The 27,702-nt window shown below is 40.7% G+C and overlaps 1 protein-coding gene across 1 annotated transcript in view; it reads right to left on the bottom strand.

The window, feature by feature from the left end:
• The window catches only part of ESP (separase), a 223,359-nt gene extending 212,608 nt beyond the window's left edge, over positions 1–10,751 (bottom strand). The window contains exons 1-3 of the mRNA XM_089385190.1: positions 9,942–10,751; positions 9,643–9,820; positions 9,419–9,526 (exon numbers count right to left, since the gene is read on the bottom strand). Coding sequence (XP_089241316.1) covers positions 9,419–9,526; positions 9,643–9,820; positions 9,942–10,579 — 924 coding nt within the window. The 5' untranslated portion in view covers positions 10,580–10,751. The remainder of the gene's footprint in view (positions 1–9,418; positions 9,527–9,642; positions 9,821–9,941) is intronic.
• Between the last annotated feature and the right edge of the window lie 16,951 nt (positions 10,752–27,702).

Below are 27,702 nucleotides of genomic sequence, written 5' to 3'. Positions count from 1 at the left end.
TATATAAAGGAACTTCTCGTTGAAAGAATATTAAAACCCTAGATATAATGAGTTTGAAATCTGAGTTATCAATGTGATTTAGGGTTTGTAACTAAAATTGGGCAAGAAGTTGAAGTATAGTCTCTTGTTGATTATGTTTGTAAAGTCTAAATGCTTCCGTTGTTATAAGATTTTGATATGGTTAACTTCATGCTTCTATAATTTTGGTTGTACTTGCTATCTTAGTTGTGCAAGTACATCATCTTCAATTTAGTGAAGATGATCGTAAGTAAAGTTGATGTGATAAGCATGACAAGAATGATGGAAGCCATGAAAGATTCTCTGATGTCGTAAAGAAGAAGTAGAACTCCCTAAGTTAAGAGGGAGCCTGAATGAAATCTCCCTAGGTTAAGAGGGAGCTTGAATGAAAGGAATCTCCTTAGGATAAGAGGATGGATGAGAATATTCCTTGTACAGGAATGATTAGATCCTCTCTAATTAAGAGGGAGTGACAGATATGGTTCTCTACTTCATGTGTCATGCACTAGACCATGACTAACAGTCATAAGTTTTAGTGAAGGCCATGAACAAGAGAAGGAAATTGGAGAATGCATTTTAAGGTGTTGTTGAAAGAAGGAAAGCAGGATCCGCTTGAGGAATATGTTGTTGCATATGAAGTAAAAAAGGAAGGTGTATGATTGAGAAATCTTTTGTCAAAGATTCAGTTGATAGTCCTACTATGAAAAGTTGAGAAGCAACATCAAGTTGTCTAAAAGACCCCGAAGGTTTGTATTTTATTATGTACATGGGAAAGTATATTATTGATTGGGGTTGTGTTTGTACAAGTAAATCTCTTGAAGTTTTAGATAGCATGTTGGTTACCGATCAGTTTGATCAAGAGAGATTTGTTGTCTTTGATCTGCTAAATCAAGGGGTGTTGAGGCTTTGTGAGTGAAGCATTGCATGGGAGGACATTTGGCCAGCACTTTGTGTTGATGTTTGGTCCCAAAGTTGGAAGGGTGGTGTTGGTCATTGAGCTCTGACACGCACCTGGATCTCTGGGTTGATGGTTAGCAAGTAAGCCTGATGGTACGTAGAGAGGATGAAAGCTTGAGTTCATCTTAAGTCCCAACCGGATAGATTGCCTTGTTCAGGAATCTAGTTTGTGGCATTGTGATGCCTAAATTGTTGAGAGACCAATGGATAGATTGCCCGGGTCAAGAATCTAGTCCAAGGCATTGTGGTGCCTAAACTTCTTCATAGACGATGTGGTTTGAGATCTTCCATGTACCTCTTTGAATATATATGAATACCTCCCTAGTTAAGAGGGAGTGTTGGAAAATGGAACTAGATTCGGTTTTCGTTAAATGTATTTGAGTGACCATGTAATGTACTTGTCAAAAGAATAAAGAAAAGATTTTTTATTATTATCAATTAACTTGTTAAAGCATGGGTTTCATGCTTGGGTCATTTGTTATAGGTCAAGCCTCCATTGAAGGCTTTAGGATTATTTATTTGGGTCAAAGTCAATTTGTTTATTGGTCAAAGACTCCTCCATGAAAGTCTCCTTGATCATCATCAGCCTCCTCAAAGCATCCTTGTTGTCAACCTCAAACAAGCCTTCATCAAGTCGGCTTACCAGTCAGCCTACATGTCGACCTAAACTTTCAATGGAGACACAACCTTTCATAAAGTCATGTCTGCTCATTTGTGATGGTCGAATCACTATATATACAAGCCTAGGACTTCGCATTAAAACACAGAACAGTAACTCACATCTCAGAGATGATTTCAGTGATAATTTTGGTGAATTTCAAAAAGGATGCTTCTGTGTCAATCACAAAAAGGAAGTTTCGGTGTAACCTCGGAGGAAGTTTCGATGTCACTACAATGAGTAGAGTCTTTATATGTTGTTTCTTGATGGACAAAGGGGCACCTAGAGAGCAAATTGGAAGCGAAGGACCAACAGGACAAGATACAACATAGATGTTGTGATTGTGCAATAGAGCAGCGAGATTGTCATTGTATCTTGTATTCTTGTACTTGTGGATATTTGAGGGCCATTATCCCTTGTACGAGAGCCCTAGACTATTGTATTATATGTTGATAATATAACGAAGTTGGGTTACATATATTGTTGTTATTGTTCTTATTGTGCACATGATTGATTTACTGCATTATATTGTTCCACTGTGCAAAGTAGCTTTGTTGAGATTCTTGGTTTTGGTAGCGTCAGAGATTTTAAGATTCTATCTTAGACACCGGGGTCATGGAAATTCAACAAATCACTTAAGTAAATAATTTACTTTATCTAAGTTTTTATTTTAGATCAACAAGCAAGCATATAATTATGTGCTTTTTCCTAAGTTTAACTTAGGCTAAGTTACATCAACAAATATTCTAAGGTGAAAAGTGGGGGACTTTTACATGCCTAGACACAAGGCTTGTGCAGAATTACTTACACAAGCTACAAATTTCAACAAATCTAGTCACTACTCTTACATTGGAGTGGGGTTGATGAACATCAATCTAGTGTTGTTTATGTGGTGTTCTACGTCGAAGGTGTTTGTGTCTAGTTTTGTTGTGTGCGAGTTATGGAGGATGCAATACCATCTCTTCTCGACGACAAGGGACAAGTTCAAACTTACTATCTTTGGGCTAAGGATGTAACACTAATGTTAAAGGTATGGCTTATGTATGTATCATTCCTATGAGAAATAAAATCAAAGGATAGCGTTAAATGGTGTCTAAGAGGCTGCAATAATAATCTTTATGAGGGCAAGTTACAAATCCAAGTGGGCTTTGGTGAAGGAAATTTGTGCGCATGGTGGATAGCAAATCTCAAGAGGTTAACTGAGGTTAATTCACTTTAGCAATTCGTGAAAAGGTACAATAGTGGAAATCACATGGAAATGCATCACAAGGATTAATGTGGAACATTAGCAAAAGTAAATAGAGGAGAGACAATGAATAAATATTTGGTTAACAAGTACACAATTCATGCAACTATAATTGGAGCAAGAAGCAATGCAAGAAAAAAAATGGTAGATGTTTCATAGCATCGTATGCTCTAGCATATAGTGGTAGATGTTTTATGGGTTTGGCGTTAGTCAAATGTAAATGGGCATACGACTATAAAACCCTAGTTAGGCATGCCTAACCTTAGTATGTTCGATCACCAATTTAAGGTCTAGACAAACCCTAGGTGACATAATTAAAGGGAGCATTTTGTATTTCTACTAGAATATAAACATTGGGAGTAAATGTTTGTTGTGACTCAAGTTTAAACAAGGAAAATTTAAATTAACCTTAACACACTCAAAGAGTTACTAGCTTAACCTTGATTTGGACATTGATAACTTTACCATGGGTAATTTACAAGCCAATGGTATTGGGTTGCCCATGATATTTGCCCATAGTATTTGATGTGATTGAGTTTATTTAAAGGCTTGGTACTTTCAGTAGTAAGATGCCTCAAGCAACCTACGTTTAGCTGACTTGACCAAATTGGCCAAGGAAACAATAGATATCTATATGGGTGTTGATATTCTCAATAAAGGGTTTTCAAGCTAAAATCTTGATCTTCTTCCCTTTCAAGTTCTCTAATTCAACCTTGAATTCTTGAAACTTGGTGAAGACTTCATCCTTGGTCTTCATGAGATAGATCCATGTCTTACGAGAGAAGTCATCAATAAAAATTACATAGTATAAAGAACCTCCAAGTGTTTTCACTAAAATAGGACCACATACATCAGAATGAATCAAATCCGAAATTTCTTTGGACCTACTATCACTGCTTGGAAATGACTTCTTGACATTTTTTCCAAGTGCACAACTTTTATATACACCTTCATGCTCTATCTGCAATTTCGAAACACCTAAAACCATTTGATTTAAAGCAGGCACCACTCTATAATGAAGGTGAGCATATCTCCTATGCCATAGTTCACATGGATTAATTTCATCATGTACTAAAGCTTGAGTTGGTTGACCCAAGAGTCTATACAATCTTCCTTCATGAATTCCAATAACTCTAGCATCATCTATACTAGAGCCCTTGGGCCATACAAGCACTTTTCCATCAACAAATGCTACTCTATCTCCTTTATCTTCCAAACATGAAATAGAGACTAAATTCTTTTTCAAACCTGGCACATATAGAACATTGTTGAGATGAACATTGTTACCAAATTCCAACTCAATGGATGTCTTTCCAATTCCTTTAATTGCATAGTTGTGGTTGTCTCCAAGCTCTACCCTTTGTGATAATCTTCTTTCCATCATGCTAGTGAGATTGCCACGATCTCTTGTCATATGTCTTGAAGCACCACTATCCACCAACCACATATCATCGTCATCTACAATAGAACCTGTTAGAGCAGAAAAATAAAAAGAAATTTCTCACCTTTGGATTTCTATGGATGTTCATCAATGTCTATTGTTGAAGCATGTTGTTTTCCTTTCCTCTTTTCTACCATTCGTTCATTCAAGACATTTTCTCATATAGTGACCAAATCTATGACAATGATAGCATTGAATTTTTGACATACCTTTCTTTCCTTATGGAGCGGGTCTTCCTTTTGGTGTAAACCAAACTTCTTCTTCCCTCCATTCTTCTTATTGAAATGTGTTGCAAATGCTTAAGAGTCTTCTTCCTTTCTATCTCTTGATATAAGCCTTGATTCTTCTTTAGCACAAGAGGTCCATAAATCTTCAAAAGAGGGAACTTCCTTCCTGCTACTTATACTAGTTGCAAACGCTTCCATGATCTAGGTAATCCATTAAGTGTTGTAGTCACAAGTTCCTTCTCAAAGATGACTTCATCAATTGCTTGAAGTTGGTCTCTTACTTGAGAGATTCTTATGAAATATGAAGCCACAGTGTCATAATTTGTAATCCTTACGTCACGAAGCTCATTCTTCAAACTCATAACTTGACCAATGTTGCTAACTATAAATAGATTAGCTAGGGCATCATACATCTTTTTTGAAGTTTCAAGCTTTGAGATATAGGGGATCAAATGATATCTAATGGAATCCACAATTGTCAAAATTTACAAGTCTAATTGCAACAACTGGAAATTTATTCTTCTAATTGCAAATTAATTATGCAGTTTATTTGCTACGACAAATATCAAACAAATCACAGTGCAAATTTTCACCATAAAAAATATTGCGGAAAATAAAATGCTAGAAACTAAGAAAATGCTAGCACACACACATAATGACACAATTATTTTTGGACAATCGTCCCCAGAAAAACCTAATGTAGGGAAATCGGTGCAATTGCTGAGGCCCGAGGGTTTTATTATTATGCAGCAATGAAATTCTGAGTACAATCTTTGGATGCCCAATTGGTTATCCAATCAGCAAATATCTGACAAAAATAATTAGAGAGAAATTTTCTCTCTCCACAAGCAATCCCAACACTTGGCTCCCTCATAAAACTGGCAGTCTAACCCTTGCTCAAGCCCTTCTGCGCCAAAGTTGCGCAAACCCTCACATGTGTGGCTCTGTTCTGCCTCTGATCAAGTCGTCTTGCATGTCTCTGCTCCTGGAAGTGACTCTCCAGACCTCTGAAGACTTTCCCAGCCTCTGGAAGCTGAATCGACTTCCTCTCCAGCTAAATCGAACTGCTTTTGTTGAAGCTTTTGTGCAGCCTCAGGTGGAATACCTCTGTCACTTAATGTTGCTTCTCTGGAACTGGAAATCCTCCTTCGGACTCACTATCTCTTCCCCTCATTGTCTCTGCGTCCCCTCTCCGCTCGAACTTCTCTCTGTTGAATCACTATAGCTGGGAAACTCAACCTCTGCCAAGGAACTCGCTCCCCAAGTGTGTTCTTCTCCAACTCCATCGACCTCCTCTTATAATCTTCAGTGGGATCACCAACAGCCACAATTAAATCCTCTTTGATGGCTACGATCATCTATAAGTCGATCAATGTGAATTTCTAGAGAATTCTCACCTTTCTCAATTAATTCCCATTAATTAATTGATTTCCCTAAGTTAGACTTAGGCATTTTTAATTATCGATCAATTAATTTAATTGAGTTGTCTCTATGTGGAATTTCTAGAAACAATTTATGGGTTCTGGAGATCTCATGTGTTTTAGCCTCTCCACAAAGTTTGAGACCATAACACCATCTGATGCTACAAAAACTAACACTTCCTCTTAGCGAGGAAGTTGTTCTAGTGTTCCACTGCTACAACAACTTGTCTCTACATCATCCTCCCATACACGCTATTGATGTCCGACAACTATATTTGCCTGCCACTGTCCATCAACCATTGCGATAAATATTTGATTCATCTGCCACTCACTGTAGCTAAACCATGTTGCACTTGTGTTGATGTTGACACTACAATGTACATCTTGTACTGTTGCCAACTTTTTCCATCTGCACTGCAACCCAACTAACACTCCCTCTCACTGTTGTTGTTGTTGCTGCAACTACTGCAACTGAGAAGCATCCAAAATACTAAATCAATTGTGATCACATAATACAACTATCTCCTGAGTCTCTGACCGCTACTAGCCTCTGCATTGTCCACTGGGAAATTCGTGTTGTTGTTGACTTTGTATTGTGCCTCCTGCATTGTTATCAACAATGCTCTATGCTTCTCAACATCTAACTGCAACTAGTCTGCAATTGTCACTCTGGAGCTGACTACATCAACTGACATTGATCCTCCTGCTACTGAATATTGTGGGCCCCTGTAGCAAGGGTAATGATCCATGTGAGGAGTAAACTGCAAATGTTGCTTCTCTATGGACCCTGCCCATCTCTATGCAACTCAGGAGTCTAGAACTCAATGTCTCCCCACCTCTCGCCTAGAGGTATAGTCTATGTCACAGGGTTTGCCGAATTTGAACCTTGAGGTTTGAAATTCAGCAAACCCAAAAAAAAAATCAAATTCGTTCAGGGTCGGCGTACCTAATAGTCGAACCTGAAATTCGAACCTCAACAAATTCAAACCTCAACGAATTCGAACTTGATAGTTGAACCTCAAATTCGAACCTCAACGAATTCGAACCTGATAGTTGAACCTCAAATTCAAACCTCAACGAATTCGAACCTAAAGCCCAATTTTCTAATTTTTAAAAAAAAATTTGGGTTCGAGGTTAGATTTCGAGCGTTTTTATCAGTTGTTTTAAGGTTTATGAGAAAAAACATGGGCAGCACATGGTTTTCTCGCCCATGGTTTTCTCTTGTTCCACTTCCCATCAATTAGTTTCTCACAGTGGACACTGATTTGTATTTATTTACCATGGTTGTCGATAGATTTTCACAAGCCAATTTCAATATGAGTGTACTCACTCTATTGTGCTCAATGTTGCCGCTGCGTGTTGTATTCTCTGCAATTTCCTGAATTCAATTTCTAGACGCTGCTTGTCCCCGCCGCCCAAAGCGTGAAGTTAATAGTGGTCGTGATTTGTGGCTCGTGGGTGCTCACTGCTACTCATATAGTTTTATTGATTGATTTTGATTTTTTATTATTATTATTATTATTATTATCATTATTATATATATATATATATATATATATAGATATATATATATATATATACCGCCCAAAGCATGAAGTTAATAGTGGTCGTGATTTGTGGCTCGTGGGTGCTCACTGCTACTCATATAGTTTTATTGATTGATTTTGATTTTTTATTATTTTATGTCACATATATATACATATAGTCTAACTTATTGCCAAACCTCATCGGAAAATTCAAATTCAAATCGAACTTAATTGTTTCCAGATTCGAATTCAAACCCGAACCATGTGACATAACGTATTTCTGAGGCTTCTCTCTATCCACACATACAAAGAAAGGGCTGTATTTTTTGTCCCTGCGTTGACCAGTTTTGGCTGCGGTTTTGTGGGGTATCTCTGTATGGGTAGGCCACAGTTCTGGGCACAAAAACCGAGGTTGTTTGACCACTTTTTGACCAGCATTGACTGTGGAAGGGCTTGCTACTGCATTGACTTTTGTTGACCAGATTTGATTGGACCTTTTTGGACTGTTTTTGGGCTGATTTGACTAGCTGTTGGAGGCCAAGTTGACCGAGTTTAACCAAGCTGTTTTGGAGGTCAAAATCTGCCATGTTGACCAGTGTTGACTTTCTGGTTTGTTTCTGTTGTTTGACTGATCAGATTTCACTGTGATTGGGCAAGTGAATATCATATATTGTACTCTCTCTCTGCTGAACTTTTGAAGAATTATAAGAAGAATTGATCAAGGGTTTCCCCACATTAGGGTTTGTCCCTAGATGGTGCCATATCTTGTGTCCTCTTGTCTTGGCTTGTCTTCTACTGTTATTGTTTATGTTCTATCTGCATTTTACCATCATATTGATGTGATTGCTAAACTAGATAATGATATTGGGCTAATAAGAAAATTGAAGAAAAATTGCCCTTAAGCATAGAACATACCATTGTTACTAAAATTAACAATCTTCCACTTCTAGGTCTTCTATAAAATCAAGTGTGCTTTTCGTGGCCCATAGGAAGAAGATTACTATTAAGGTCTCGAGGCAAATTGGTCAATTGCAATTAGACAAATCTGATCCATGGGATTCTTTTGATGGTGCTTCATAAGGTAATCCAAGCAAAGGTGGGGTGGGAAGAGTTATATACGTCTTAAAGTCCCATTCCTTCTCCTTCTCATGTGGGTTAGAGTATGGCACCAATAACATGGTAGATGTAAAGGCAGTCCTTGTGGTGGTGGAAATCGCTGTGCAAAGGGGCATTCCAAAATCTGTAAATCTTTGGGGATTCTCAGCTGATTGTGAAATGATCTATAGGATAGAGCAGGAACCTCAATCTGAGCTTCAAGCATCTTATCGAAAGGGCCAAAAAGCCATTGAGCGAGATGGTAAGTTTCTCCTGTTGTAGTTTTTGAGAATTAAATAATATCACAGATGGATTGTCAAAGTGGATTTGGGATTCAAAGAAGGATGTTGTGTCTGCTAGACAGATCTTTGTCTGATGTTTGTATCTTTGTGACATGGACATCTTTTTGTCCTTTATTACTTGATGTGATATAATTGTAGTTATAAAAAGCCTAGACTCGTTGCTTGGCTCTCACTGGAAACTTGATTTTGAAAAATTACAGCTTGTTAGTACAGCTTTTCTTTAGACCTGATATTTAGAAAGCTAGTGGCAGTACTCTTTTTTCCTTACAGTGTTCTTGGGCACTTAACGTAATTTCACAGTTTCTTTTTTAAATAAAGGAATTGTGACATTTTTCTTGAAAAAAATAAAACAAGAACCCCCTATATAATTGAAGAGGAAATTATGATTTTACCAAGTTGGGGAACAAACTATTGAGATAGAACACTTCATGATAATACATGAAAACCTCAACAAGAAACATAAAAGCGTAAGAAAACAAAAAACGCCAGTGCTGCAATAATTGAGTGAAGGATAAATGCAACAACACCTTCTCATCGTTGAAAAGAATGTTCAGAGCAACTTTATATATATTATCAACAGTAGAAGAGAGTTGGGACCCTCCAGAGGCAAGCTGGTGACAAATTCGACAAGTTGCCTGCATTCTCCCGTTTTCAAAACACTTATTAAGTCTTTACTCGAAAAATATCATAAATTAAATTCAAAAACAAGTTTGCTATAGTCAAGTACTTGGTGAACAGTGTGAGGACACACATTTATAAATTGATCCTTTACTGAAGAATAGGCACAGTTTTTTAGTGCTAGAATGCTTATATTCCTTATCAATTTCGGGTTGAAGTTATTGGGCTCTTTTGCCATGAACTCGATGCACTTTTGCAATCCTTTAAACAGCATGCTATTGTGTTTTTCTGCGCTATGGTTGTCTAGAACCCTGCAACCAATAAAATAAGTAAGAAGTTAATGCCAAACATAAGAACTTTTTCAAACGGTGAAAAACACTCCAAGTATGTTTCGAATGACAAGAAGTATAATTCAAGGAAAATGTTGAAAACCTCCGCCATGGCGTGAGCTGATCGACAAGCAACGGGACCTTCTCCAAGGTCTCTGCATCATTTGGTCTGCTTTCGCCAATACAAATAATCAGATCCATCACGAGTCCCAAAATTAAACCTGCCAGACTAGGGTCTGATCCCGCTGCCTGCTCCCCGTACAGATGAACGTCATACTTATCTTTCTCCTTGGCAGCAGAGAACAAATTTCGTTTGAGTTTGTCTAGTGTGTTCCAGCATTCCTCCCGGGCTTCGTTGAACCGCTTCCAGGCCATTAAACGACGGACCATCCAGTATTGTTGAGTCTCAATCTCGTAAGGTGACCCTACAAGGCAAGGGCGTAGGGCCTCGAGACAATCGAGGGCTAATTTAAGGGTCTTGAATAACTCATCTGCCCTGCTCTGTGAAAGCTCGTCCGTCTCTGAGATCCCTTTGGTTAAATTGTTACAGCAAACCTTCAACAGTGGAACCAGGAAGTTGGGAACATACCTCTTTGCGAGGCGATGGATTTCTGGGGTATTCTTCTTGTTTTCTTTGCCATTGATGAACTCGAGTAAAGGCTTCAGATAACCAGCTACCTGCTTGTGAAGTCCAGCCACATCGTGGCCTTCGGCCTTGGCAAGAATAGTCGCAGGCTCCATGGGATAGGAGGACAGAGTGGTTCAAATATTTCTCGGCTCCTCCTTTCGTTTGTTTGCTTTGGTTGTTTCTGCTGGTGTTTGCATTGTTGGTGTGAAGTGAGAGTGATATAGCTCATCATGTTTCGAATTTGGGCTTTTTTACATGAACACATTCGTCCTTTGCCAATGGAAAAGGCGGGATTTTGGCGGATTTCAAACGCTCCTGTCACTCTCCTACACAAAAGAAGAATGGCGACCACTCGGTTTTCATAGAAAGTGGCTACGGTAAGGGAATTATTGAGTTTTCATGGGGCAATAGTCAATGTTTCTAGCTCCGGTTTGTGACTGTTTCTGGCTTAAGTCATTATTAAAAAATTTAAAATTCATTTTTTATATATTATTGGGTTTTAATAAATAAAAGAGGTTGGCTACAATATTAATTGATTCCCTCTCAATCTCTTTTTATATGAAATTTTGTTTTGATTTATTATTAAAAATTTCAAAATTTATATAACTCTTTTGATTTATTATTAAAAATATGGGATAAGTGTAAATCTTACATCATATCTCTATTATGGAGACCTGCCATTATGTTGGACCATGTCTTTTAGTGCTAAAAATATCCATGTTCATGTTATTTATGTTTTTTATTGCCATATTGTGGGTAGTATATTTCATTAACTTATAAGCTATATTGGAGAGGTTGGAATGGGAGGGGTTATTTTCAGCTTCAATGAAAATACAAAGATTAAATATGCTTGGGATAGGGATCTCAATCAATAATCAAGGAGAGTTCCTAGCTTTATGACAAGGGTTAGAAATGACTTTAGAAAGGAAAATCAAAGAGGTGATGGTTTTTGGTGATTCCAAGATAGTAATCCAAAAGGTGATTAGATCCAAAAAGACCCAATGTCGTGGCAAATTCCCATGTTGCATCGAATTTATTTGAATAAATTAAGTTCTTTCATATCAGAAGGGAACTCAATGTGGAAGTTGATCTAATGGCCAATAGTCGAGTCAATTTAGGAGTAAGAGTGATGAAAATCGCTGGTTCTATCCTAAACAAATTTATTCCATGAGTTTACAAATCTTAACTCAAATAAATTTGGACTCAATTCTTAAAGAGGGTATAAAGGATAATTGGCTTCAGGTTCAACAATAAAGGTGTAGATCCTCAAAATCTAAAGGAGAAGGACGAACATCAAATCCCATTGACAAAAAATTAAATTGTTAGTGATTTCTGGAATCATACTATGTAAAATGTGTGATTTGTCCAACGTTTTAGATGGTGATTCCATCCATCATCAGGGACCACATAGAGAAAATTAAATGCCAGTGGATATGGATGAGGTTGCAATCCTTGAATCAGTGGTTTTTAAATAGATTATACAATAGTTTAGCAGTATGTTGGCCAGTGATCAAATGGTGGAGGATTGCATAACGGCTAGGTGTAAATCGATCCAAAGCAAAGCCAAATATGTGATGCAGCGAGGATAATTTAGATGCAACCTTGGAGTAGCAAAGTCTTGTGTCGAGACTGATGCATTAATGGTTTTAAACGTCAATGAAGATAACTCGAGTGTAAGGGAGTGCATATGACGTTGAGGAGGGGTATTGACGAAGGGAAGAATGCAACACTCAAATCTACTAGACAACAATTGGCCACTCGCTCCATTTCCAAGACATATCAATCTGAAGTAGAGAACCAGGATTGAATGGAGTGAGCTGAATTTGACATAACAATTATGGTTGGGAATAATAACATGAGGAATTGTAGGTATGAGGCATGATGGTACCCATCCCCAACACAGGTTGTATGCCCAACGGTATCGATATTGATCATCTATAAAAAGGATGCGGCCTGCATTATCAATATGACAGTCTGGTTTTGGAGACATATTAGAGAAAAGGGTAAAGTTGAAAACAACAATAGCAAAATGGATCTGCTACGAGTAGAAGAACACGCTCTAACTAGGAAACTAGTCCAATCACGGGAGACAGTGGAGTTTATTTTCAATTAGATGGATAAGAAGGGGGAGATGAAGCAGGAAAATGATCGAGTCCAACTAGAGTTATTGCATCAAAAAATCGGATGGTTGCAAAATAAAATGGAACACATGCAAATAGCCTTTGATAGGTTGATTGTTAAGTTGGACCATCTCATTCTAGGTTTAGCATTTCATTGATTGATGATGAGGAAGGGAAGCACGAAGAGACTAAGAGATCCAAGGCAGAGTTATCAGGAGTGACAAGCGAACATGAACGATGGAGTCAATGAGACTCTGGTCAATACATTGTGTTTACAGCACCTCGATGAGGTTGAATGCGAGCATGCTCTTCTTGCAGGAGCAATGGTGGAAGAATCTTCTTTCCTTGTTTCTATGTTATGCAAATATGTATAAATTTGAGGGGTCTTTTGGAAGGTGTATAAGTCCAGTTGTATCATACTCTTAGTAAGTATCAGGATAGCTAGTGCCTTCAGATCTTTTTGTACATTTTTGTGCAATGCAAAAGAAGATCGGGTGTCCATTGTAAAAAGGTATTGGCCTTCAAACCAACTTTATGTAATAGAAGAACACTAATTGTTTTTTTTTTTTTTTTTTTTTTTTTTTTAAATAAATAAAATTTTGTAAGATATATCACGTAAAACACATATTAAAGGACACGCTTAGCTAAGTCAATGAAATCAAGGTGTAAAACACAACCATATATTAGCTAAGCAAATTAAACAAGGATGTATGATACAACGATGACTAATAGCCAAGTATGTGCAATTAGCTAGAATTGTAAATAAATAACCATACTAATTTAAGTACTTATAAAAGCCTACTCACATGCATGACATGCAAATAGATTTAGTTGCAATATAAACTAATAAATATGACATTTCAATTTAGATTCAATTGCATTATCTCACATAAGCACATCACATACATAAACATAGTCAACTAATCAAAGTCACTTTACTTATATCCACAAATTATGCCCCCAAATATGGAGGAGGTAATAAACTACCATACAAAGAGGTATAAAATGTGCATGAATATATCAATTAATATTGCATAAAATAGGGGCATAGTGGACTTTTATTCTTGGCATGTATTCCAACTCAACATTATTATTTCTAAAATAATGCATTGTCCCAAATCATGTGGGACTCAACATTATTTAGTTCCTAAGCATGGATCATTGAAGAGATGAATAGATATATTGGCTTGCTTTGAAGTCGATGCTATGAGTGAGGTGCTCAAAAGGGGTTCAAAAGAAGTTGGAATTGCAAGCACGAAGTTGTAGACCAACTAAAAAGAGGTAAATTGGAAACACACACATGAAGAATTTGGTGTTGGCAAAAATCAAATATCCACTCACTAGTACTAACATCAGCGTTGCAGAACAAAACTAATATTGAAGATGGCTAATAAAATCAAAACATGTAGTGCTTTCTTAGACGTGCCCATGAGAGTGTTGCTTCTGATTTTGTAATTTGTCTTAAGAAGGACACCTTTAACGCTTCTAAAACTAGGAATAAGGGTGTCAAAAGGTGCAATGACAACAATTGGTGTGATCATGCATTTGAACCTATCGTTGCTTGTGGTATCACACATGCATCAACTTTATTTGTTATTATTTTGTTGTTCATCTTTATTTTTTAATCAACGTGACATCTAATGTAATGTGTCAAGTGTTTCAATCTTTGGTGATGCAGACTCAATTATGGGTTAGGGAGTTTGTTTAAGTGTTGTTGATGTTATTCATGTTAAAAGATATGCACAAGTATCATCAATTACCATCTACAATCTGATGATGCACATATATCATTGATTACCATAGACCATTTAATTAAGTCAATTAGGGGCCCCGTTGTAGCGGCTACAACCACCCTCCAAAATTTTGCCTTAGCTTCGTTTTGGAGCCTCCCTACAAACTTTTCACAACAGCATGTCTTGCTTCATCAAGTACACAAGCTTCAGTGTTTTTCTTGCAGAATGGCAGCTTGTCCATCAGAGCTTGTTGCATCCCCCTCGTAGGTTGTTCTTCTGAACTTGGTCCAGCTGCAAGCTGAGTAGCCCCCTCAAGAAATTGTGCAAGTCTGGAGGGCAACCAACCTTCCCTCCAAAAATTGTGCAATTCAGTCTGGTAGCCTGTTGGGCTCTAGAATTGTGCAATTCTGCCATTCATGCTTCATCTAGAAAATTGCGTAATTCTTCCCAACAGGGCTACTGAACCCAAGAATTGTGCAATCCTAGGCAGCAGTCAGTTGCTCTGCCTAGAAATTGCGCAATCCTAGGCAGCAGTCAGTTGCTCTACCTAGAAATTGCGCAAATATCTTACGCAGCTAGCCCAGCTCCCATCCAGAAATGCGCATTTTCTCCCAGCAGTTGAGCAACCTCTTGCATGTGCAATTGAGTTGACCGGTTCCCTCCGGGACCGAGCAAAACTGTTTTGCATGCGTGGTCTGCTTCTCCCAAGGCAGCATGCAAAGGCATCCCTTGATCCAAGGATCTATTTTTAGTAGTTGGAGGTTGCATGCAAGAATCATTTCAGAAACCTCCCACCAAGTGTCGCTCTCCCTAGATTTGTGGCATGCGCGTCACATCTTCAATTTTATAAAAAAATCATGAACTAGACATTGTAGGGCTCATTCCTCACATCAACCTTACAGCTCTGACATCCCACATCGTACTTAGGAGTTGGTAGCACATTCAGCGCAGCTGTTTTGGGGTAAGCCCGCCTTCCATGTCTTGTGTTGCATTTCTGGCGCTTTTTGTGTTTCGCTTCGCATGAATTCTATCTGCTTGATTTCAGTGAGCGCTTGCTATCGTTTTGATACATACTAACTTGTACTAGCACTGTTTTAGTTTCCGTTAACATCTCACTGTTGTTACATGCATGAAACTGTTTTTCATGAACAGTCAACGATTCAGTCTGGTAGCCTGCTGGGCTCCAGAATTGTGCAATTCTGCCAATCATGCTTCATCTAGAAAATTGCGTAATTCTTCCCAACAAGGCTGCTCAGCCCAAGAATTGTGAAATCCTGGGCAGCAGTCAGTTGCTCTGCCCATAAATTACGCAAATCTCCTAGCCAGCTAGCCCAGCTCCCATACAGAAATGCGCATTTTCTCCCAGCAGTTGAGCAGCCTCTTGCATGTGCAATTGAGTTGACCGGTTCCCTCCGAGACCGAGCAAAATTGATTTGCATGCATGGGTTGCTTCTCCCAAGGCAGCATGCAAAGGCATCCCTTGATCCAGGGATCTATTTTTAGCAGTTGGAGGTTGCATGCAAGAATCATTTCAGAAACCTCCCACCAGTGTCGCTCTCCCTAGATTTGTGGCATGCCCATCACATCTTCGATTTTATACAAAAATCATGAACCAGACGTTGTAGGGCTCATTCCTCACATCAGTATTGTAGCTCTGACATCCAACATTGTACCTAGGAGTTGGCAACACATTCAGCGCAACTGTTTTGGGGTAAGCCCGCCTTCCATGTCTTGTGTTGCATTTCTGGCACTTTTTGTGTTTCGCTTCGTATGAATTCTATCTGCTTGATTTCAGTAAGCGCTTGCTATCGTTTCAATACATACTAACTTGTACTAGCACTGTTTTAGTTTTCGTTAACTTCTCACTGCTGTTGCATGCATGAAACTGTTTTTCATGAACAGTCAGCGATTCGGCAACTCGCCTCACCCACATGCATGTTATTTTGTTTTCTGAATCTTTCTTTCACTATTTGCATGCACGATCATTCACTTATGCTTACACTCTGTATCACCATGCATTCACATTCACATTCGCTTTCAGTTGCCCGTCAGTGGGTCTTGGCAGCCTTGGACTTTGCCTCACCAAGACAACATTGCATAATCCTGAGAAGGAAGGCTTTGTCTTCCTCTCAGGAAATGCGCATTTCTTCCTATTGACTATCCTCTAGTCTTGCATCGCGCAATTCTGAGGGACAGTGACTACTGCCCCAAAAAATTGCGCAATGCACTCACTAAGCTTACATCCATTGCCAGCTGAGATTACGCACTGCGCAATTCCAATAGTCAGCAAGCAGGCTGGACTGTGCATTGCGCAGTTCCAATAGTCAGTCAACCTCCTGACATCCCAAACTGTGCCTTGCGTAGTCTTGGCAGTCAGTCTTCCGACCTCCCAGCATAAATTGCGCAACCTTCATGATCAGTCACACATGTCTGTTGCAAGTCATTTCTCAAGTTCATTTTGGTTTTCGACTAATAAATTGCTTGCCATGAGTGTTGCCATGTCTCCAGGTATCGCAAGTGTTCATCTGCCTCTCAGCAGTACATGTACAATCATTTCCAGGAGAGCAGAGTCGAAGACACCGTTCATAGCACACTTGGGGATGTAGTCAATCAAGTGTCTATGAACTTGCCTACCCACGAAGACATCAAGTTATTCATAGACAAGGACATCAAGATATGACGACAGCAACATCATAGAAAGCAGCACCATGAATAGTAGCTGAAGGCAGCATACCGGACACAACGAACACAAGAGGAAGGTTGTTGACAACACAGAGGTGGAACATAGTTGCAAGCTCAAGCATATCCACTTATGGTGAAAGCAACTTTGGAGACTCAGGCTATGAGGTGACAACGCAACATGAAGATCATGCGAATGTAGAGAATGGAACAAAGAAGGAGTTGCGTGTGCTGAAGCAGCAACTCAAGGAAGCACAGGAGTGACATAGACAAGAGAATAAGTTGCAGCGGGAACAGTTACAGCAGGGGATGTAACATGCACAGACAGAATAAATTGCGCCCGTACAAGTTATAGATTCATCCCAGCAACTGGCACAGAGTAGACATGGTGAGCGGTGTTGTTGATCGCATGCAAAGGAATGCAACAGCATGGATGTCATTGTGCGCACGCATGCAATCCCACCCATTAAACACACTCACCAAGGCGAAGACAAGAAGCAAGTTTGATTGGAGTTGAACATGTAGTTGACAGTTATTGCGCATGACCACCAGCACACACTGGAAGATCAACACAGACACTATGCATCAATGTGTTTCTGGTTTGGTCGGATCCAAGAAGACCATGTGCATGCTAGGAGATGAGTTGGATGGAGGAGCCATACCAATGCATCCGGATGCAACGGAGGCAAGAGTTCGTTTCAGCAAGATGTCACCATGGAGCGCATGCACGCCATCACAAACAACCAAGCTTGGCATCAGCTCACCACCTTCACTATCACAAGCATGTCAAAGAGTTGGTCTCACCACAATGGACCGAGTGTCAGTGATGTCTTACATGTCTTGCTCAAGCCATTTTGTCTCACATGAGCACATGTGCATTGTAATGTAACGTCTTGTCAAGTGGAAGTTCAAGTGTTGATAGTTGGATGTAACAGTCATAGAGTAGATGAAGAGTCATGAGGGTAGATGAACTGTCACAAATGGGAATGTCAAGGGTCACCCCACCATTTGCTATAAATAGAACCTCATAACTCATTGTAAAGGCTTTTTTTCAGCCAAGCTTCTGATAAGATTATCTTGGAGAGAGCTTAGACAGTATTGCAACGAGCCTTGGCTTCTCCACTGCGTAGAGCTAGTACATCTCTTTGGAGGAGCAGGTGGTTGTGGCTGTAACATTCTGCTATCAGAACTAGTGGTTGGACATGGATGTATTATATGACTAGAAGTTGCACTTCTTAATATAACAAGAGCCAACACGTTTCATGCATATGTTGTATTGTATTCTATGCTATCTAGTTTACTCTAAATGATATATGTATTTGTTTACTTACACATGCATGTATAGATATCTGTGTATGTATGTATGAATATTTCTTAAACATGTTGTTGGTTTAACCATCACTTTGGATTGCTAGCTAACTTTCCTTCCATGTTGTGATGCATTTTTGCTTGTGTGTTCCCTTTTTAACTGCGTGCTATCATAGGTTTCCAAGGGGCGCACTTATCTCAACCCTTGTGTGTTAGAACCTCTCATGCACCTTCCTTGCCTCGTTGTAGCTGTCAGACCCTTGCTTCCAATAGAGTTATATTACTTGCCTCTGTGCGAAATCGTGGTCAAGGCATTACCATATGACCCATTGCTGGGACTCTTACACCAAAATGTTTGAGGCCTAATTGGGACTTCTTACCAAGGAGATCCCCTGACATGTTAGTAGGTATAGCACTGTGAACATTTATGGCGCTAGAAGGAGGGCCAGATGACAAGCTGAGGCCTCATCATCTGTTTTGAATCTTCGCACATCTATCATGGAGTTTGTTTTAGTTTTCCCTTCGAAATGTTTGTCCAACGAACATATCTTTCACGTTGAGAGGGAGTTATGGGATCACTTGTCACAACTCACATATGATGGTGAAGGCGAAGTGGCCTCCTGAGCACTTAGATGACTTCCATGCGCTCTTGCAGGGCATGGAATATTTTAACGAAATAGAGGTTTGTTTGTTGCTCGCACACACACTTCGGACCATCCATCACAATGGTGTGGCACACTACCTCATAACTTTATGCACTCATTCAAGCAGTTTAACGATCTAATCAGATATGTTTTCCACCATTTTGATCCTGAAGTGTTTGATAAAAAAAATTAAAACAACTGAAGGCCCCACACGAATCACCTATGGAGTTTTCAGAGCGCTTCCGTCTATTCATGTTTGAAGCCCCGAAAACTCAGATGAAATTTCATTATCTCATGGACAGATTCAAATACTACCTTGTCCAATCTGTCAATCCCAAGAAGAATTTCAAGCTTAAACCCCGCTCAGCATACTTCGGTGATGGAGTTGCGCAATCACAGACGGAAACGCTCGATGTCACAAGTGAATGTCCGTCATTCCCTCATCAAACAGCTCCACCATTGCAAAGTGATGTGGGAGAGCATGCACACACATTTGTTCAACCATCACATCCTCCCGACAACGCTCCTTCTGATTTTTGCGTAGACTTGGTTGTGAGTCCTGTACCTCGTCACATGTATTTTGTACCTCAACCTGCGTCTTCGAACTCGAATAATCCTCTGGATGACATTGTCTTGAGTTCTTTCGTTCCAGACTCTACCCTGTTTTGAACAAGGATCGATCTATCGATGGAGTTGGTGTTGCACAACCAACATGTGCTGACATTCATGAAGAGCATGACTAGGAGCTTGAATGATCTGGATTTAAATAGGAATACAACAAATTACAGAGATAACCATAAACACAAACATGCAGCAGAAATAATACTTCATTTCATTAATGTAAAACACTAAAATATGCTTACAAACATAAATGGAAATAAACTAGCTGGGGCGATGGTAGCATATCTCTGAGAAGAGATGTGGCGGCTACATGCCTCTAAATTGTCTTACAATGAGGCTCGAAGGCCTATTTATTGTTGAGAAACAATGGAAAACCCTAAACATCCAAAAACCTAACCCTAGAAGATGAAACGCCAAACTATGGGCCTCGTTTGGGTAAATTGGTACATCAACTTCCCGGGGTCGTAACTTTGGCATACGATCTTTGTTTGATGCACACAATATCTCGTTAGAAAGATCTATCCGAGAACTACAACTTTGGGAAGAGGAACATGGGTCCAACATGGGTCAATGGACCCATGTTGCTCCCACTTTTCCCAAAAATCGTCGTTTAGGGCCTCAAAACAGCTCCGGAAGTTCAGGTGCCGAAAAAACTGCTAAAAATAGTAAATTGTGCTTCAATTAAGGAAACTGAAAAGCTGAAAGAAAGAATGGTGGGGGTCCAAGTGGACTTGGCGGGTGGCCACCAATATCCACCTAAATCATTCCTCCCCCCTGGAAGCAATGGTCCCCATTGCGTTGAGTTGCTCCATGAGATGAGGAAACTTTTGCTGAACTTGGTCCCTGGTGAGCCACTTGCCCTAATGAAGGAGTTGGCCTACTTTGATAACTCGATACAGTTGTATATTCTGCTAGCGAGTGTGCATGATATGTGTGTCCATGATCCGATCAGTTGCAGCTTGTTCCATGTAATCTGGATTTAACTTTGTGGGTGTGAGTTGTTATGCAATGTCGAACGTGTCTAGTAATGGTGGAAAGTATGGCTGAAGGCAGTCCACATTGAACACTGGGTGCAGGCCAAGGAATGGGGGAATGTTGAGCTCAAATGCATTGTCTCCCATAGCCTTGGTAATGGTGTAAGGACCATATTGGAGTGGTTTGAGTTTCCGATAGGTTCCGATAAGGCATTCCTTTTGCAAATGCAACTAGACTTTGTCGCCCACTTGAAACTTGTGTGGCACCCGATGTTGATCATGTCGCTGCTTGTACTTAGCATTTGATTTCTCCAGAATGTCATGGACCTACTAGCGAATATGTTGGATGTGCTAAATGAACTTATTTGCCTTATTTGTTTCGGACTGGACATGAGCCGAACATGCTTGAGTAGCTGCAAATGGCATGGCCACATCAATGGGACATAGTGGTTGGAATCCCAAGCCCACCTGAAAAGGGTTGTGGCCAGTCGAGTTGTGGCGAGCCTGGTTGTAGCTGTGCTGAACATAGGGGAGGCTCTCATCCCATGTGCGTGGATGCTTTGAGTTGTACATCCGCAGAATGTGTACGATCATCCTATTGACAACCTCTATCTGGCCATCAATTTGAGGATGGAAGGCTATGGACTTAGTGAGTTTGGTGTCCAGCATCAACCAAAGACTGGACCAAAATGTACCAAGGAACCTGTTGTCTCGACATGAGATGATAGATTGTGGGATCCCAAAGTGTACCCACACTCGTTCAAAGAAGAGTTTAGCAGTGGCTTTTGTTGTGATATTCTTCTTGCAGGCCACCATAATGGCCATCTTCGAGAACCTGTCGACGACCACAAAAACACAACCGTTGCCATGCTTAGTGGAAGGAAGGTCTGACATGTAATCCATGGAGATGGATTCCCAAGGTCGACTCGGGGTAGGCAGCGGGGTATAGAGGACTTACTTCTTAATGGTCGGTTTGGCAATGGCGCAGGCAGTGCATGATCTGATGTACTTCCCGACATCTTGTCGAAGATTCGGCCAATAGAAATACTTTTGCAGTACTGCCACCGTTTTCTCGACCGCGAAATGTCCAACAGCCCAAATATAGTGTACTTCCCAAATCATCTTGGCACGCTCGCTTGAATGAACACAAAGGTGACCTTGGTGGCATAACAGTGCATCCTGGAGGTGAAAATCTGGAACATGCTGACCCTCCAAGAGTGTCTGGTATGTGTGGCCGAATTCTGGGTCACTTTTGTAGAGAAGTGGCTAATCAGAAGTCTCGTGCCCACAAGAGTTGAGCACGGTGGTTAATGCCATGATCAGTGGTCGAATGAGGCAATCTGCAACATTATTGGTGTTGCCCTTCTTATACTTGATATTCAAATGGAACTGTTGCAGGTATGTGGACCACTTCCGATGGCAATCATTCTGCAATTTCCCTTAGGTCTATATGAACTGCAGGGGTCGGTGGTCTGTGTCGATGATCGTTTCCTTCCCCAAATGTAATGCTTCCATTGTCGGCAGGCCTGCACAATGAAATACATCTCTTTGTCATAAGTGGGATACTTCCGAACTGTGTCTGAAAGTGTCTCACTATGATATGCCACTAGATCCCTGTGTTGAGCAAGGACTGCCCCAATAGCATAGTCAGAGGCATCTGTCTTGACCTCAAATGGTTGTTGCATGTCTGGTAATGCGAGCACTAGGGCCGAGTAGAGGCGATCTTTCAACTCTGTGAATTCCTTCTGTTGAGATTCAGACCAAAAGAATTTTGTTTTCGCTCCTCCCTTGGTGACTTGACTCAAGGGCCAAGTGATATGAGAAAATCCCAACACAAACCTGCGGTAGAAGTTGGCAAGACCCAGAAAGTTGCGGAGCTCTGTCAGAGTGGTTGGAAATGGCTAATCCCGGATGACTTGGATCTTGGATGGATCCACATGCACCCCCTGTTCATCAATAATGTATCCCAGATACTGAACCTGGGTCATGCCAAAAGTGCATTTCTCCAAATTGGCACATAACTTGTGTTGCTGTAGTGTTTGGAGAACCTGTCGGATGTGGTGGAGGTGCTCTTCCTAACTTTGGCTGAAGATCAGGATGTCATCCAAGTATACCACTACAAATGAGTTGGTGAATGGCCGCAAGATGTCATCCATTAGCCTCATGAAGGTTGTAGGAGCATTCGTCAATCCAAAAGGCATAACCAACCATTCGAAAAGGCCCTCCTTGCATTTGAATGCAGTCTTCCACACATCAGAGGGTTTGATTGGTACCTGGTGATATCCTGACTTCAAATTGATCTTACTGAAATATTTTCCACCCTTCAGTTGGTCCAGGAGGTCATCAATCCATGGGATTGAGTACCTATTACGGACAATGATCTTGTTTAGCGTCTGATAGTCAATGCAGAGTCTCCAAGTCCCACCCTTCTTCTGTACCAACATGATCGCGCTCCCACAGGGCGATGAACTCGGACGGATGTGACCTTTCTGCAGCAGCTCCTGAATCTACCTCTTGATTTCATCGTTCTCCATAACAGAGCGTAGACAGATTGGCCCATTGGGTAGTGGCACACTTGGGGTTAGATCGATGGAGTGCTTGACCTGACAGTGTAGAGGAACCCCTACGGGGGAGGTGAAGATGTCCTCGTACTCCTTCACGACCTTGTCCATGTGTAGTTGTTGTGCGGAGGGGCTCTGTCTGGAGGTCATGGCCACCGTCTTCTTCTTTCCTTGAGGGTGTATCATCAAGAAAACAAATTTCCCGATTTTGGAAATGAGCTTACTACATTGTTTTGCAGTAACCAAAGAGATGGCGGTAGACAGTGCTACCTCCGGTATCCGGTACAACTTATTTCCAAAAGTAACAATAATAGCACAGGGCCTTGATTCATACAGAGCATGTTGCTTCCACAAGTATGGTTATCCTAATAATACATCACAAACTTCAAAGGGAGCAATGTCACATAATACCTTACCCGTGAAGGGATTGATGTTGTATGGAAGGCGACACTACTGACTCACGCGAAGATCCCGTCCTTGGTGAAGCCACCCGATGGTGTACGGTTGTGGATGTGTTATGGTCGGTAAGCCCAGCCGCTTCACGACCTCTACCAAAATGAGGTTCTTTTGGCTCCCATTGTCGACAATGAACTGTAATGGGGATCCCTTTACCCACATCTGGGAGTGGAAGAGATGCTCCTCCTCCTCTGGATCTTCGGGTTCCTCCTTCCGGATATTTGTGGTGGCAACGGTGGCATTGGGCTCCACATCGATAATCTGCTTCCCTTTGTCATTCCCCTTGTCAGGTTCTGACTCAGAGTTGGAACATGCATCTGATTCTGAAACCTTTAGCTCAGCCACCAATCACTGCTTGGCCCGACACTCACTTGTGTTGTGAGTGGAGCTCTTATGGAACTCACACCACTTTCCGGTGTCCTTTTTCGGCTTCGCGGTGTTGTTCTTTGCTTGCAACTTTGGCAGGTTGTCTTGGGCTGCCCCGCCTTGGCTTTGTCTTTTGTTTTGCGGTTTGGGGGCACCTTTCCCTTGCTTCGGATTCGCAGATCCAAAGTCTCGCTTCTTCTGTTTAAAATTTTGCTCGACCTTGACAACATATCAGTATGTCATGCCGAGCGAGGAGATGTTCAAGAATTCTATTTCTTCCTGGATGTACTTGTGCAGGCAGTCACGATATTTGAGTACCAAATGCTGCTATGAATCCTTGATGCCCAACTTTGTGCAAAGGGTATGGAAAATATTGGTAAACTCTGACACTTCTTGGTCCCTTCCCTGCCACAGCATGGTCCACTTTATGTATTGATCCTCATAGCTTCCGACAGGGTAGTACTGCTCCTTAATGGCATCCTGGAATGAATTCCAAGTGGGTGCAACTGAAACTAGTGAGCTTGTACTTTCATCCTTCTGCTCGCAATAGGTTTCCCACTAGTCCTTGACGTGGGGGGCTACTTTGAGAAGAGCGAAAATAATCTTTTACCAACTAGAAAAATCATGAACATAAAAATAATCCTCTAGCAGATTTAACCATTTATCGACGGCATCTACGTTTATCTGACCTTCGAATATGGGGATTTCAAAATTAACTCGTACCTTAAATGGTGTGGCATTTCCAGAGTAGTTGTTGGAAGGCAATGCGTCGCCCCTGGGTAGCCATTGAAGGATCTGGGCAAAGTTGTCCATCATCGCATTCCTTTGTCGCTCGAGGGCTTCTTCGAGCAAGACTTTGATAGGATCTCCTGCCCCCTCATCTTTCTTTTCATCTGTCATGGGAGGCCGTCAGGATTTGCGAGGCTGGTCTTGCAAAGGTTTGACCAGTTCAAGCCCTAATTCCTTATATCCCAACCTCGTTGGGGACATGCAAAGAAAAACAGAGAAAAAGAAAACCGCTCTGATACCACTGATCCGGATTTAAATAGGAACGCAATTAATTACAGAGATAACCATAAACACAAAGATGCAACAGAAATAATACTTCATTTCATTAATGTAAAATACTGAAATATGCTTACAAACATAAATGGAAATAAACTAGCTAGGGTGATGGTAGCTTATCTCTGAGAAGAGATGTGGTGGCTACATGCCTCTGCACTATGTTACAATGAGGCTCGAAGGCCTATTTATTGTTGAGAAATAATGGAAAACCCTAAACATCCAAAAACCTAACCCTAGAAGATGAAACACCAAACTATGGGCCCCGTTTGGGTAAATTGGTACATCAACTTCCCGGGGTCGTAACTTTTGCATACGATATTCGTTTGACGCGCACAATATCTCGTAGAAAGATCTATTCGAGAACTACAACTTTGGAAAGAACAACATGGGTCCATGGACCTATGTTGCTCCCAGTTTTCCCAAAAAACGTTGTTCAGGGCCTCAAAACGGCTCCGGAAGTTCAGGACCCGAAAAATTGCTAAAAATAGTAAATTGTGCTACAATTAAGGAAACTAAAAAGCTAAAAGAAACAATGGTGGGGGTCCAAGTGGACTTGGCGGGTGGCCACCAATATCCACCTGGATCATTGAACATCCACCAACAATAGAGGACCATCCATGTTTGTCCATACCTCCTCCGTTTTTTCCTGACCTCCTTGGTGATCCTGCCATCCCTGATTTTTCATGTGTATCTCCGTCCACAGAAGCACCCATTGTTGATCATTCATAGGACAAACCAGATGTTAGTTTGTCATCTGAAAACAGAGAGGACCGATCATTCTTTGAACATCCACTTGATTTTTCATCTATCTTTTCCAGAAAAGCAGAGGATGAACATTCTTGTTTCTCATTTACCCCTCTATGCGATTCATCGAATCACGAGGATGTCGACCATCATCCTACATTTTCTGATCTTAGTTGTTGTGATCTCTTCACCTCATCATCCGATGACAAGATGTTGATTCACTCTTTGTTAATCCGTCTAAGCCACTGGTCTATGACGATCCATCTGTAAACAAAGACGAAACCCCCCACATTGTCGAGGCACTTTAGCCCGAGCTGATGGTTATGCCAGGCCCTCACTATCCTGAGGTTGGTTTCATTTCTGATCAGAAAATTGTTCAAACATGCAAGGCTCCTCATCACTCATATGTATGCATTGAAGATCAATCTAAAACTCAGTTTTCACTTCCTCCACTCGAACTACACAATCCCATTGTTCATGCATTGGAGGATTTACTCAGCAAGCACACTTGCGCAACGTAAGTGGTCAACCTTCCTCATGTATGCTTTCATATCACAATCAAGAGTGTGCGTATGCTTAAACTCTGCACGTAGTGTCATGCAACATCATGGCATGTCCACGGACTGCATGGCATGCACCTTCACTCATTTTTGTTTTGTGGACACTTGTAAGCTCAGAGTGTGTCTGTCTTCATTATTGAATCTTTCACAGCTGTTGGTCTGCACGAACGTGTTGCTCGTGGACCATGCCTTCACCAACATGGGTCAACCAATGCGCTGGTGGTTGCATTGGAAGTATGATTTCACGTGATTAGGCCCATGCACTGTTAGCTTAGGAGTAGGAGCAGTGTTTGTTTTCAGTTTGCTTGCTTGCATGCGTGTTTGCTTTCTTTCTTTGAATGTTTGTTTTTCTGCTTTCTTGTTTGCTTAATCACTTTGCTTTTGCATATACTTCTACTTCTGCTTTGCTTTGTTGTTTGTTTGCTTACTCACTTTGCTTTTGCATTTACTTCTACTTCTGTTTTTCTTTGTTGTTTGTTTGCTTATTTTTGTTCGTAGGTTAGTTTTGCATGAGACCATGCATGACTCTTGAAGCAAGCTGGGTAAAGTACAAGAGGCCTTGTGAAACTATCACTACTTGGTTATCTGTCATCTTGCCTATGTATGAAGAACTTGTTACTTTTAGTCCATGATACATCGATGGAAAATGCGTACTATTCGAAATTAACCTTGGTGAAAACACAACGCTTGCGTGCTAACTAGTGTCACCTACTTTAGTCGATTATTTTTCGGTTAACCCTTGTTGTCTCAGTCAAGTAGAGTAAGGTGGAGGGGAAAACCTTAACAAGCACGTCAGAGGTATAATGAACTACTTCTCTGTAGGAACAACCTCTTCTGCTCTCAATAAGTCAGGATCCCTCTTCCACCTCTAAAATGAAAAAGTGTTATGCACAGTTACGAAGATGAAAAAAGAAAAAAAAATGAAAAGTGAAAAAAGTTTGAAAAAATGAAAATGAATAACGCGAAAGAAGAGAAAGGATTCCTATGCAAATAGGTGGTGCAAGTAACTATGCTGAGGTATTGACCAAGCTCGCTAGAAGCGGAGCCATGCTTGTGTTCCTATATGACTTGTCGGGGTACTGTCCAGGCTTGCTAGCAGCGGAGCAACAACAAAGATGAAACTAAGACTCTGACGACTATACTGCTTGTGCATCAATATACCCCTCAACCCCAATTGAAACAATTGTGTTTCCTTGGCTTGGAATGTGTGTCAATCGACCAAGATCTTGGAAGATACTACATCTTACAATCAAGCTAGTGTGGAAACCAAGACGAACTGAGAACTGAACAATATTTCCGGAGGTGTTAGACTTGTTTTTCATGAACAAGGTCCATTCAGAGAGTTGGAGTTCTACAAGTGTGTCGCCAAGTGTTGTAGCGGCTACAACTACCCTCCAAAAACTTT

Source organism: Pinus tabuliformis, chromosome Q (assembly GCF_031772625.1).
Source record: "Pinus tabuliformis cultivar Carrire ecotype Pingquan chromosome Q, CPIR1, whole genome shotgun sequence".
Taxonomy (NCBI): Eukaryota; Viridiplantae; Streptophyta; class Pinopsida; order Pinales; family Pinaceae; genus Pinus; species Pinus tabuliformis.
This window is presented reverse-complemented; position numbering and strand designations above follow the sequence as displayed.